This window comes from Brachionichthys hirsutus, chromosome 14 (assembly GCF_040956055.1).
Source record: "Brachionichthys hirsutus isolate HB-005 chromosome 14, CSIRO-AGI_Bhir_v1, whole genome shotgun sequence".
Lineage (NCBI taxonomy): Eukaryota > Metazoa > Chordata > Actinopteri > Lophiiformes > Brachionichthyidae > Brachionichthys > Brachionichthys hirsutus.
The window spans coordinates 11617613-11629341 of record NC_090910.1 but is presented as its reverse complement, the minus strand read 5'-3'; the positions used below and the strand labels follow the sequence as shown (position 1 = coordinate 11629341).

The window sequence follows — 11729 nt, the reverse complement described above, 5'->3', positions numbered from 1 at the left end:
CGTCTTCTTTTCATCTCATATTAGCGCCTCTCCTCCTCCACGTAATCGCATCACCCGTCGAAGACAAACCCGATCTTACGGCTCTAATAAGGCACGCTCAGCTCATTATAACGCAACAAAAACTCGGTTGTAGAGCGCTAATCTGAAAGCAGGAGAAAAGACGGTGCAACGCAGACTCGCCGATCAGCATTCAATATAAAGATTATGGTACATCCAGAAAGATCATGAAAGTAAGATTTGTTTTCTTTTTGCTTCCAGGGGGATTCCAGGAAACTAGCGCTCCTGTGAACCAAGTCGGAACGTCTTCAAACACTCCACTCCTACTTGTTTGACAATGGGGGACCGATCGCATCGCCCTGCAGTAGCCAGCATCTTGCTCCCTGTGGCTGTAGGCATTTTGACCCTTCTGCCTCAAAGCATTGTGGGTAACCCTTCACAGGAAGACAATTCGGCAGTTCTCCAACGTGTGAAGAGAGGCTGGGTGTGGAACCAGTTCTTTGTCCTGGAGGAGTATACTGGACTGGAACCACTCTATATCGGAAAGGTCAGTGTTGACTACAAGTGGCACCATTCGGTACCAGCGCACATCCATAAAGGTCTACCCTGAAGAAATGCAAGGTGGACTGGTTTCCACGTAGGAGAGAAGCTTTCCTGCATGGCCTTTCCACTTGGTGCATCTACTTCTGCAACACCTACACTGAGGCAACCGAGCCTGTTGGTGCCCCAGTGTAGGCGTTGCAAAGAGATTTCAAACATAAACAGATCTATAGTGGCGTTCTGGAGCCTGGAGGTCATCTGCTGCTCGGCCAGAGGCCAGTGTGTGAATGCAAACGGGAAGATCGCGCGCGGGTGGGCTGAGGCAAACGTGTGTTTTTTAAAATCCAGATTTAATTGGTGTTTGCACTCATCCATACTAAGATAAGTCTCTCCTTATCCACTTTGAGCCTGAGCCAGACGACAGTGATTTAATTAATTTACTGGAATCAAGGCTTCATCTTAGTCAGCCCTGTTCTGCAGAAGTGGATGGCAGCGTCCGCCTCACGACCGACATGCTGTGAGAGGAGCAGGCGAGGGATGCTCCCAAAGGAATGCCTTGATCGTCCGATCACTGCTAAAGTGAACGGAACATGTTTGCAATACTGATTTGGATGAGCTTTTTGAGTCATATGTCTGTTTGGTGTTTGGAAAACACAAGCACACACACACACACACACACACACAATGTTGCTTTGTCTTTGTTTTCCTTAGAGTCTTCACTTCGGAGATAATAAAAAAAAAAATGCTAATGCTAATCATCAGACACTTCCAAATACACACAAATCAATATTTTAATAGGCTAATCAATGTCTTTGAACGTCAAACGCAGTAGCTTAAAGTCAGTGAAGCATTAACGTTAGCAATGCTAACTTAGCATTAGAAGAGGAGCCTGAGAGCTTTTTAGTGTTTCCAGCTTTAACCATCGTTGACTTGCGGTGGGAGCATTCTGTCAGAACCTGGACGTACTGAATCCGGGACCCGAACTCGCCCTAAAACACTGATGCCAAACCTCACATTGACTTTGCAGTGGCTGACTTTTAAAGTCTTTCAGCACCGGCTGCCCTTCCTCTGAACGGTCCCTTTGGAAATTATGCAAACCTGCCCAATTAGTGTTCTGGAAAAAGTTCCCCTCCACTACTCGGGAACGCTGAGGACAATGCTGCATTCCAAAAAGTCCGTGCAGCCACAGAGAGGAGTAACAAGTCCCGAGAGAGTGCCATAAGAGCCATAGGAGAAACGTACTGCATCTGCTTATTTGGAGTGAAATATTCCTCACAGTTGCCGCGGCCCACATTCCAGTTTACCTCTTCTTCTTTTCCATTCAGCTTTCTTTCAAGCCCCCACTCTAATTTTTCAAGCTGAAAGAAATAAGTAATTCTGACAGGCAAGGCTACTTCCGAGAGAGGCACTCCAGACGGGAAGGCATTGTGGGATATGACAAAGCAGGAGAAACAGGTACTGGAGGGGGGGTTCTATTCCCCTGAGATTAGTATTCAGAGCCATAGGGGCTGTCGGCTCGAGCTTTGAGCCGGGACCGAGATCGAGCAGGTAATTGATAGCCCGGGCGTCAAACTCCCTCTTTTCATATGCTTTGGTGTAAAAAGGAGGAACAGCGCGGGAGACAGTGAATAAGGCGGAGAGGAGGCGCCGACCGAAGAGATATCACTGCAGGAGATGAGACTGAATCGTAACAATAAAGCGTTGATAAAAAAAAAAGAATTATTCCGGGCTGAGCCGAGAGTAGAGGCGGGCGTGTTGTCGGAAGAGACAGGAAAAGCTGTATTGTCTGCTGCTTTGGGGAATGATGTTGCGATTGCCACTGAAATTTCACCGGAATAACAAGAATGAATGCAGAGGATTAGCAGCGGGACAACCTCCCGCCGCCCCCCGGCCTCCATGCTGCTTTCTGATCCCCCTCGCTTTCCTTTTAATACAGAAAAGCCAAGAGTGGCGACAGAAACTGAAACTCTTGCGGTGCGAGACATGCAAGGTGCTTTTGTTAGCGCTGGCCGGTGATTATTTACGGCCAATTGGGGGGGGGGGGGGGGCGTTTAATTCCACTCTGCCGTCGTGATCGAAGCACTCATCGCACACGAAGGAGCGATTGCACACCAAATGACTGGCATTTGCACTTAGAGGGCACAAAAAGGGGCTCTGATTGCACTGCAGGGCTGCAAGCTGCGGTTAGACGACTGCAGCCGGACACCGGGAAGACGTGGACATCATTTATCACCGGATCAAGTGTGTCCGGGTCACAGTGAAATGAAACAGAGACTCGCATCGGTGAAACTGTCCGAATAAAGCAGAATAAAACATCTTTTATCGTGTGCTTCATCCACAGTTGCACTCGGACATGGATAAAGGCGATGGATCCATTAAATACATCCTGACGGGCGAGGGCGCGGGCACCACCTTCACCATCGACGATAGCACGGGGGACATTCACGCCCTCCAGAGGCTAGACCGGGAGGTGAAGTCCCAGTACGTGCTCCGCGCCCAGGCTCGCAACCGCCTGACGGACAGGCCTCTGGAGCCCGAGTCCCAGTTCATCGTAAAGATCCAGGACATCAACGACAACGAACCGAAGTTCCTCGACGGTCCCTACCAGGCGAACGTACCGGAAATGTCCAAAATAGGTGAGGAGTTGGGAGATGGAGGGGGCGGAGGGAAGTAAAGTGTTTGTTTCTCAGCAGAGTTATTGTTGTCTCCATCTGTTTCATCCTCTACTCATAAACCTTCTTTTGTGGTTCCCGGAGCAGCTCCGACCACAGATGGAGAGACAGCAGCCGGAATGATTCATTTGATTTATACTACGCCGTCTCCTCTTTAATTCCTTGATCTTTGCTTCTGTTTCTGCAGGAACGTCGGTCATCCAGCTCACCGCGACCGACGCCGACGACCCCACCTACGGAAACAGCGCTCGCGTGGTCTACAGCATCCTGGAGGGCCAGCCTTACTTCTCGGTCGACGCCAAGACCGGTACGATCGCACACGTGCCGCTAAACGTCCTCTTTAATAGTCGGGATGAATTTACAAAGAGTGGGTTCGCAGCTGTGGGATCGCGCCCCGCTTACGATTGCCGTACGTCTCGCCTCAAGGTCTGATTCACAAAAGATCACGTTTTGCAGCTGAGTGTAATTTGCCCTTGTTACATGGCTGATTGCGGCTGTCCAAGCGACAGCTGACGATAGAAAGGAGAACGGAGGGTAAGATTAGTAGACGTAAAGGAAGAAAGACTCAGAGAAGGAGGGGGCGGCAGAAATGGAGGGGATGAGAATTAACGTTGATTGGACTTCCCTTCAACCAGGAGCGACTCCATGACAGCCAACATTTATTTTATTGACATGGGAAGAATAGCGATGATAAATGCAACGTCTTTATGAACCCACCTCAGTGTCCAGCATATCTTAAAAATGGGCCAACTTTCCATCAGGTTTCATATCTCAGACGACCCTTGGCTTTCTTGCCAAGTGTTTGATTAAAAGATTTACAAATAGACAGACCTGGAGCAGCTAGCATAGCTTAGCATAAAAACTGGAAGCAAGAAAAAGCACCTAGCTTGATTATTATGGACAAGTAGGGTAAGTCTTCAAGCATTTAAAACTCTCTCCTTCCTGTCTTTATTCTAAGCTAAGCTAATTACCACCTGACTCTTGCACCAACTTGATGGAAACAATCATTTTTGTGTTTTTGTTTTTTCCTGAAACATCAAAGAGGAAATGTAATCACTGAAATCTTCATTTATTCAGGGTAAACAACAAAGTACTGAGAATTCAACAAATTGCGGGGTCTGATTTTCCCATTTCTTTTTACGGCGCCCATATAAAGGAAATGAAGAGAAAACAACCCCGGTGATCCACTGTCTGTCTAATTTTCCATCTGTGAAAAGTGGAGAAAAAAAAAGTTTCGGCGTCTCAAGAAATAATTTTGCTGTCGGGACCATTTTTCTGTGTTTTCTCATTTCCTCAACAAGACGCTGAAGTGGACCATTAACCTCAACAAAAAGTATTAAAACACCTTTCTGCAACTAAGGTGTGAAAGCCATGTTGTATAACAAACAAAAACAAATATATCTACTTTGTGTTTTTGGTGCATTCCAGCTCCACACCGGGGTCGAATGAGCAGGACGTTCTGCCGCTACTCTGATTGAGCGCAGCCAATCCCTGATCCATTAGTTCCAGAGAGGAGAGAATCTCTGGGCATTGTTCCCTACAGTTCCCTCATTTCCTTGTTTGTCAGCATAGAAACGTGTTGCCAAGCCTCTCGGACTACCCATCAGCAGCCACTCAGACCGCTGCTGCTGCTGTAGGTCCATCAATCACCCGAGCACTAGCGGCTCCACAGCTATCAATCACCCCGCCCGGCCGGGCTCGAAGCGCAGAACCGGGGGCTTTTTATCGGCAAACACAATGTAGAAGTTTAACGCGTACGACTCTGATGACTGCGCTCTTTTTCTTCGTCTTCAGCACAAATCAGGGTCAGGTTGGGCTTCACTTGACTAAGCTGTCCGTGCACGAGGGTCCCTGGCGATGGAACAATTCATTGTTGTGCACAGATGGAATCCAACAGTCTTCTAGACGCTATTGACTCTCAGCTCATTGCCCGTTTAGGTTCTGCACCGCGTCTCGTGTCGGGTTTCTCCGTCTTCCCACCATTCTGCCCTTCAAGGATAAAACATAAATGATCCCTGTGTCTCTCTCTGCCAGTTTGTTGATGGGATGTTTCCCTCCCATCCCAGGTGATTGACAGGTGTAATTATACTTGTGCTGCCCCATCGTCCTGTCCATTGGGCGTGTCGACATTTCAGGACACATCACTTGGACACATGACCCTAATCTGGTTCTCTGCTGCTGACCTTTAATTCGCCTCCTGCGTCTCCCTTTGTCCTCCTCGATGTCCTCTCAGGCATGGTGCGAGTCTCCCTGACAGACATGGACCGGGAGACCAAAGAGAACTACACCGTGGTCATCCAGGCCAAGGACATGGGCGGCCAGCTGGGGGGTCTGGCCGGCACCACCACCATCAACATCACGCTCAGCGACATCAACGACAACCCGCCCATGTTTGACCAAAGTAAGACGTGCTGTCTGTCTGCAGATCATGTGACCGGAACACTTAGCTTGGTTTCCCTGGGGGGGGGGGGGGCGCTATATCTGTCCCTTTAACCTTCTTCCTCTGGCCATCAAACTCTGGACATTTGCCCCTTGGCCTCCGCCCCTCCTCCCTCAGCGATCATTTGCCCCATGATGTCTCTTTGATTATCCCCCATTCTTTCTGCGCTCTGTCTCCGGAGGTCAAAGGTTGTCTAGCTGTCCGCCGTCCTATCTTCCCGAACGACGGGTGGCTTCGATCCTAGACAAAGGAAAACAACCGCCGCTCTCTTTTATTACTAATCCCTCGCCAATTAGGGCCATCACTTTGATAGAACTTTGATCGGCTTCAGGGATTCCCCTCTGTCAAGTGCAGCGTGCAGGCATTTCACTTTGGACTGCAGGGAACGCCGCAAATTGGGCAACTGTCACCTCTTTGAGGTTAAACGGTAGATGAAATTGAAGCTGGCCCGTGAGACGGCACACAACCCAATTGTGAGGCGTTCATGGAGCCATTTGTTTTAAGATGTCTGAGATGTGAGATTAAGCCGGCAGCCATGGAGGCAATGAAGGAGGTTTGGCTCCCTCTAGAGGAGGACCGAGGGTAAAGCGGGTGGGAAAATGTTTGTTGGGGGGTTTAGTTTTACGCTGCCACTCTGGTTCCTCAGGGTTGTATCAGATGAGCATCCCGGAGGCAGCTCCCGTGGGTTCGGTGGTCGGTCGCATCTGGGCCAAGGACAGGGATGTTGGGATCAACGCTGAGATGGCGTACAGCATCATCGATGGAGATGGAAGAGACACCTTCGACATCAGCACTGACCCCACCAACCTTTTCGGCATCATCATCGTGAAGAAGGTACGCAAGCAAACCGCCTCTAGTCCGGTCAAAGTCCAGCAACCGTGAAAAGTCTTTGCGTGTTTGCGTTCACCCTGCAGCCGCTGGACTTTGAGACAAAGCCCAGCTACACTCTGAAGGTGGAGGGCGCCAACACACACGTGGACCCCGCCTTACGCCACCGAGGCCCCTTCAAGGACGTCACCATCGTGCACGTGAGCGTGGAGGACGTGGACGAGCCCCCGCTGTTCGACTCGCCCTCGTACTACATCGAGCTGCCAGAGGACGCCGAGATCGGGACGGTGTTGAGGGTGGTGTCAGCGAGGGATCCCGATGCCGCCAACAACACCGTGAGGTAAAGAAACCAACATGGAGACGCTGCCACGGCTTCGTTTATTCCAGATTCACAGCTGGCTCCCAACCCGTGATGCTTTTGCGTTTGTCCAGTATCCTCATTGTAGATGGACACATCGAATACATGTTAAGGTATATAGCAAGAGTATGAATACGACAAGAGCTTTAAATGAGCTACAAGAGCATAAAAACGTGAAAGCTCATAAAACTCAGTCATGTTATATCACTCTGAGTGCACTAGAACGATTGCTTTTGGTGGGGGGGGTATATATATTCTAAATGCATGCTGGGAAATGCAGTTATGCGTTGCATTCAGGTGAATTTTTGAATCCAGACCAGTTGGTAATCTGTACTGCTGTCTGATGACCAGCAGAGGGCAGCAGCACAGCATGACTTCCCCCCACTGCAGGCTCAACTTCTAGTAGCTTTAGCATAATCCTGCTAACAAACATAAACTAAGAAACAACCACATGACAGCGCTGCTGTTCCATTTATGTTCATCTGCAGGTATTCCATCGAGAGATCCAGCGACCCCAACAAGTACTTCTACATCGAGCTCACCTCCGGGTCGCTGATGACGGTGCGTTCGCTGGACCGCGAGGAAATCGGCTGGCACAACATCACCGTCCTCGCCATGGAAATGAGTACGTCTGAAACGCGCACACTCACCCGGGCGGGCTCCGCGCTAACCGTTTGGATCAATAATAAAAAAAAAATGTTTTTTTGTTGTTTCATTTCAACGCAAAAGTCAAAAAAGGTTAACATTTATAATCCTGTTCTAGATGGAAGGATTATTTTTACACATTTAAAATTAACTGACAAGCTAAGGAAATTAACATCAGCTAGCTTTCTCTTGTCAGTGGTGAATGTTCTGTATTCTGGAGCATTTTTGAATTTAAATATGGAAACAATTCAGATGGAGGGATTATTTTTGCACAAATGCAGAACCAGATTTTAGAAATCGAGTCCTGCAGGGTTTCTTAATGTGGAGCAGGAGATGCCCTGCAGATCTGCACACAGGCAGCGGCGGTGGCGGTGAAAGTCACCTTCATCTCCCTCCTCTCGCTTTGTCCGTCTCTTTGATCGCCAGACTCTCTTAAAAAGGAGGCAGAAATCAAATATTGATTCATTAAATAACCTTTTCTCATTAACGGCTAATTAAAGATGTGTCGGGGGCAGGAGGTGACAGGAGGAGGAGATGGAACTTAATAAAATGGGCTGAAGAGCTTTAAACTAGAAATGTCAGATTCTATTCTGCGTTGCCGAATGTCATGTCGGGAATTTTAAGGAACAAAATTGTCATTTTAAATAATAAATATTTTCATCATTATCATTTATCACAACCCCGAGTCTGGAATGGAATTCAGCCGGGGGCAGAACCACGAGGGGCTCTGATTGGACCAGCTCCTCTCAGAGTTCACACCAATTTCTTTTTTTTTTGTTTGCGTCCCCGCAGGTAACCCCACCCAGATCGGGAGTGTGTCGGTGGCGGTGAGGATACTGGACGTGAACGACAACCCCCCCTCGCTGAAGCACTACCTGGAGGCTTATTTGTGCGAAAACGCCAAAGCAGGGCAGGTAAAGGCCGTTAATCCAAATCAGGAGAGATCCTATAATAAACGGAATAAAGCCAGGGCCCCTCCCACCCGGGATCTCACCGTCCGATCATGTGATCCAGCTGATCCAGATGGTGACGGCGGTGGACCCAGACGAGCCCCTGGGTGGGCAACGCTTCTACTACAGCCTGGCCCCAGAAGCCGTCAACAACCCCAACTTCACCCTGAGGGACAACCAAGGTAGAAACACGTCGGCCGGCGATCCGGGTCCTTCTGGACCCGGTAGGGACAAATAGCTGCAGCCGAGGGTCGAATCTGAACACGAACCGGACCCAGAGGGTCATAATCTAAAGCACGATGTGGTCAAATCCTCCAGCAGATTCCTCTCGGGGTAATTAGGAATATTAATATTGTCTTCCCTGCGGGGGCAGCATTCCAGATTCTGAAACTCTGGATCTAATATTCATATATTCAAGGTCGTGTTACCTCACCACACACTTTGGGGCAGAACTCCAGGTCGCATTTCCATTTCAGAACCCAATCGATTTTGTGCCGCCGGTGGCGAGGGAGCATCGGCCAGCTAGCGTTGCTGCCGAGCGATGACGTGTCCGAACCTCTTTTCCTTGTCCAGACAACACGGCGTGGATCCTGACCCGTCGGGGCGGCTGGTCGCAGCAGGACCGGACCGTCTTCTACCTGCCCATCGTCACCTCCGACGGCGAGGAGCCGGTCCAGACCAGCACCAGCACGCTGACCATCCGCGTGTGCGGCTGCGACCGGGAGGGCAACGTCATGTCGTGCGACGCCGAGGCGTACAGTCTGCCTGCGAGCCTCAGCAGGGGGGCGCTGATCGCCATCCTGGCCTGCATCTTCGTCCTGCTGGGTGCGTTACGACCTGCCGTGGCTTTTCTCTCAGCGGAGCGGCCCCGACCTCCTGGGGGCATCTACGGGGGGGGGGGTGTAGAAAGTTTGATGCTGAATCTGAAATGTCCTTTGTACAGTGAGACTCTGAAGGTTCTCGTCTGCTCTCCGTGTCTCTTCCTTCCACCAGTGATGATTCTGCTCATGCTCTCCCTGCGGACCCACCGTAAGAAGCCCTACCTGTGCGACGCCGAGGAGAACGTCCACGAGAACATCGTCCGCTACGACGACGAAGGCGGCGGCGAGGAGGACACCGAGGCCTTCGACATCGCCGCCATGTGGAACCCGCGTGAGGCGCACCGCCACCCGGGCAAGATGAGGCAGGACATGCTGCCGGAGATCGAGAGTCTGTCGCGCTACGTCCCTCAGGCCTGCGTCGTGGGGGGCGGCGGCCACAGTAACGTTCATGGATACGTTCTGGCCAAGCTCCTGGAGGCCGACGTGGACCCCTGCGCCCCGCCTTATGACTCCCTGCAGACCTACGCCTACGAGGGGGAGGGTTCGGTCGCCGAGTCGCTCAGCTCCCTCCAGTCAGGGACGTCCAACACGGACCACGAGTACGACTACCTCAACGACTGGGGGCCGCGCTTTAAAAAGCTGGCCGAGATGTACGGCGTGCTCGAAACAAACAACCCCCCGCTGTGGTAGAACCAGAACCAGAACCAGAACCTTTGCCTTTTGAACCAGAGACGAATTCCAGCGACAACAACAACAAAAAGAAAGACAAAAACACTTGAGAAGACGAAAACGAAGCCTGGATGTGCTCGTGTTCACCCCCCCTTGATGAACCGGCAGCCAAGCAAGGGCCCACAAAGGAAAGGCTTCAATGCACATGCTAGCCCCCCACGTCTGTCCGAGCCTCACCCGGAGCCCCTCGTTGTTAAAGTGGGCGGGTCTGCCCGGGAAACACGGTGAAGAACTCCGGCCCGGAGACCGGATATAAACGTCATCGCTGCAGAGGGAGATGTGTCGTTGTCCGCTCTTAATTTATTCCTTTGTTTCGTGCGCCGTATTTGTAGTTTTTGCTAACTTATTTGGGTACTTCAAACCCAGACTGCTCTTAAACTGCCGCCCGTTCTCCATCCGTGTGATGAAAACATGTCTAAATGTCACGTGACATGCACGTGGAGACGGCGACGTGGGTTTTCCAGATTCATATGTTTATTGTATTCTTGTTTTTTTGTATAATTTTAAGTTTTTAAGAAAGATCATAAAGCAGTTACGCTTTCATGAGGATTCGAAGGAAGCCATTTTTGGTGGGAGATTTTTCGACGGAACTGGTTTTATACCAGCAGATCAAGAATTCCCACCATCGCCCCACCTGGACAAGCACATAACGGATTGTTTTCCGGATTCACCGGCTTAATCGGCCCTTGTTCCTGATGCTGTTTTGCTTCCCTGCCGACACGCAAATGTGGCTTAATCCTCCTTAATCCTTGCGGGCTTCAAAGACACTCATAATCTGCTTTAAGTGCCAAATGTAAAAAGGACAGACAAAACAAAAAAAGACTTTTTGGATGACAATAATCATCAAAACACAAACAGCAAAACAAAAAACTGCGCGGGAAGGTACATTTTTGTAATTTGATGGGGTAAATTTTACTTGAAATCTATGTGGTCGGTCATGCTGCAGGACGTGGTATGTGAATGTAGATATTTTTTTGTATTCTTGGTTAATAAAAAGGAAAACGTAACCTCTCTCCTCTCCTGTGGTGGTTTCGGAATAACAAACGGCTTTCCTTCCCGGTGAGGAACATTAGGCAATCCCCCGAAGCATGGCACAAATATAATTCCTTCAGCAGACTAAGTATCTGTTTGAATTTGCAATCATATGCTGAATTGTCCTCTAAAATGTTATTGCAGATGATTTCCTTTTTTATTACAGTTTCCCTAAGTGTACTTAATTTGCTTGAGTTATTTTGTTCCGCGGCGACGGCGCATTGATTACATGCTCGCCTCCCACGCCGCCCGCCGAACCTCAGCTTCCAGTCTCTTCGGCATCTCCCGAGAACGATTCCACCCGATTGATTTCATAGAGGCGAATGGAACCTTTGAATCAATTACGGCTTGATTGGTCGCGTCAATCAAAAGTGATGCCAAGTGAAGTTCAGAAAAGTCAAGCGACAAACAGAAAAATGTTTTCCACCGCTGTCAATTTCAGTATTTTTTTTTTACATTGAGACAAATAAAGGAATAACTCTCCAATCGCCAGCTCTATAGCCTATAATATTCCCAGGATTAAAAGTTTCACATAAATGCATTTGTTTCCTCTTTATGCTGAACAGAACCTCAATGACACACCAGGGATTTTTTTCGATAATTAATCGATTTTGTCTTAAACAAAGTCCAGTTTTATCACTGCTATCGTTCCACTACTAAAGGGTGTTACCTCAAGTGGACAAGATTATGTTGTTTTACTGCCCTCTAGTGGTGGAC

At 49.4% G+C, this 11729-nt stretch overlaps 1 protein-coding gene across 1 annotated transcript; it reads left to right on the top strand.

Annotated features, from left to right (window-relative positions):
* Nucleotides 1-334: 334 nt before the first annotated feature.
* On the top strand, nucleotides 335-9941 carry LOC137903832 (cadherin-20-like). Its single transcript, XM_068747990.1, has 11 exons — nucleotides 335-544; nucleotides 2879-3173; nucleotides 3397-3516; nucleotides 5443-5610; nucleotides 6296-6483; nucleotides 6564-6817; nucleotides 7324-7460; nucleotides 8273-8394; nucleotides 8495-8612; nucleotides 9004-9255; nucleotides 9424-9941. Exons 1-11 carry the CDS (start codon nucleotides 335-337, stop codon nucleotides 9939-9941), a joined length of 2382 nt encoding a protein of 793 aa, XP_068604091.1.
* Nucleotides 9942-11729: the final 1788 nt, after the last annotated feature.

What these genes read in the sequence shown, in the direction of transcription:
- LOC137903832 (XM_068747990.1), top strand. Translation starts at nt 335, where the DNA reads ATGGGGGACCGATCGCATCGCCCTGCAGTAGCCAGCATCTTGCTCCCT. An exon ending in AAAACGCCAAAGCAGGGCAG is followed by an intron (nt 8,395 to 8,494) that starts GTAAAGGCCGTT and finishes CATGTGATCCAG; the next exon opens with CTGATCCAGATGGTGACGGC. An exon ending in CACCCTGAGGGACAACCAAG is followed by an intron (nt 8,613 to 9,003) that starts GTAGAAACACGT and finishes TTCCTTGTCCAG; the next exon opens with ACAACACGGCGTGGATCCTG.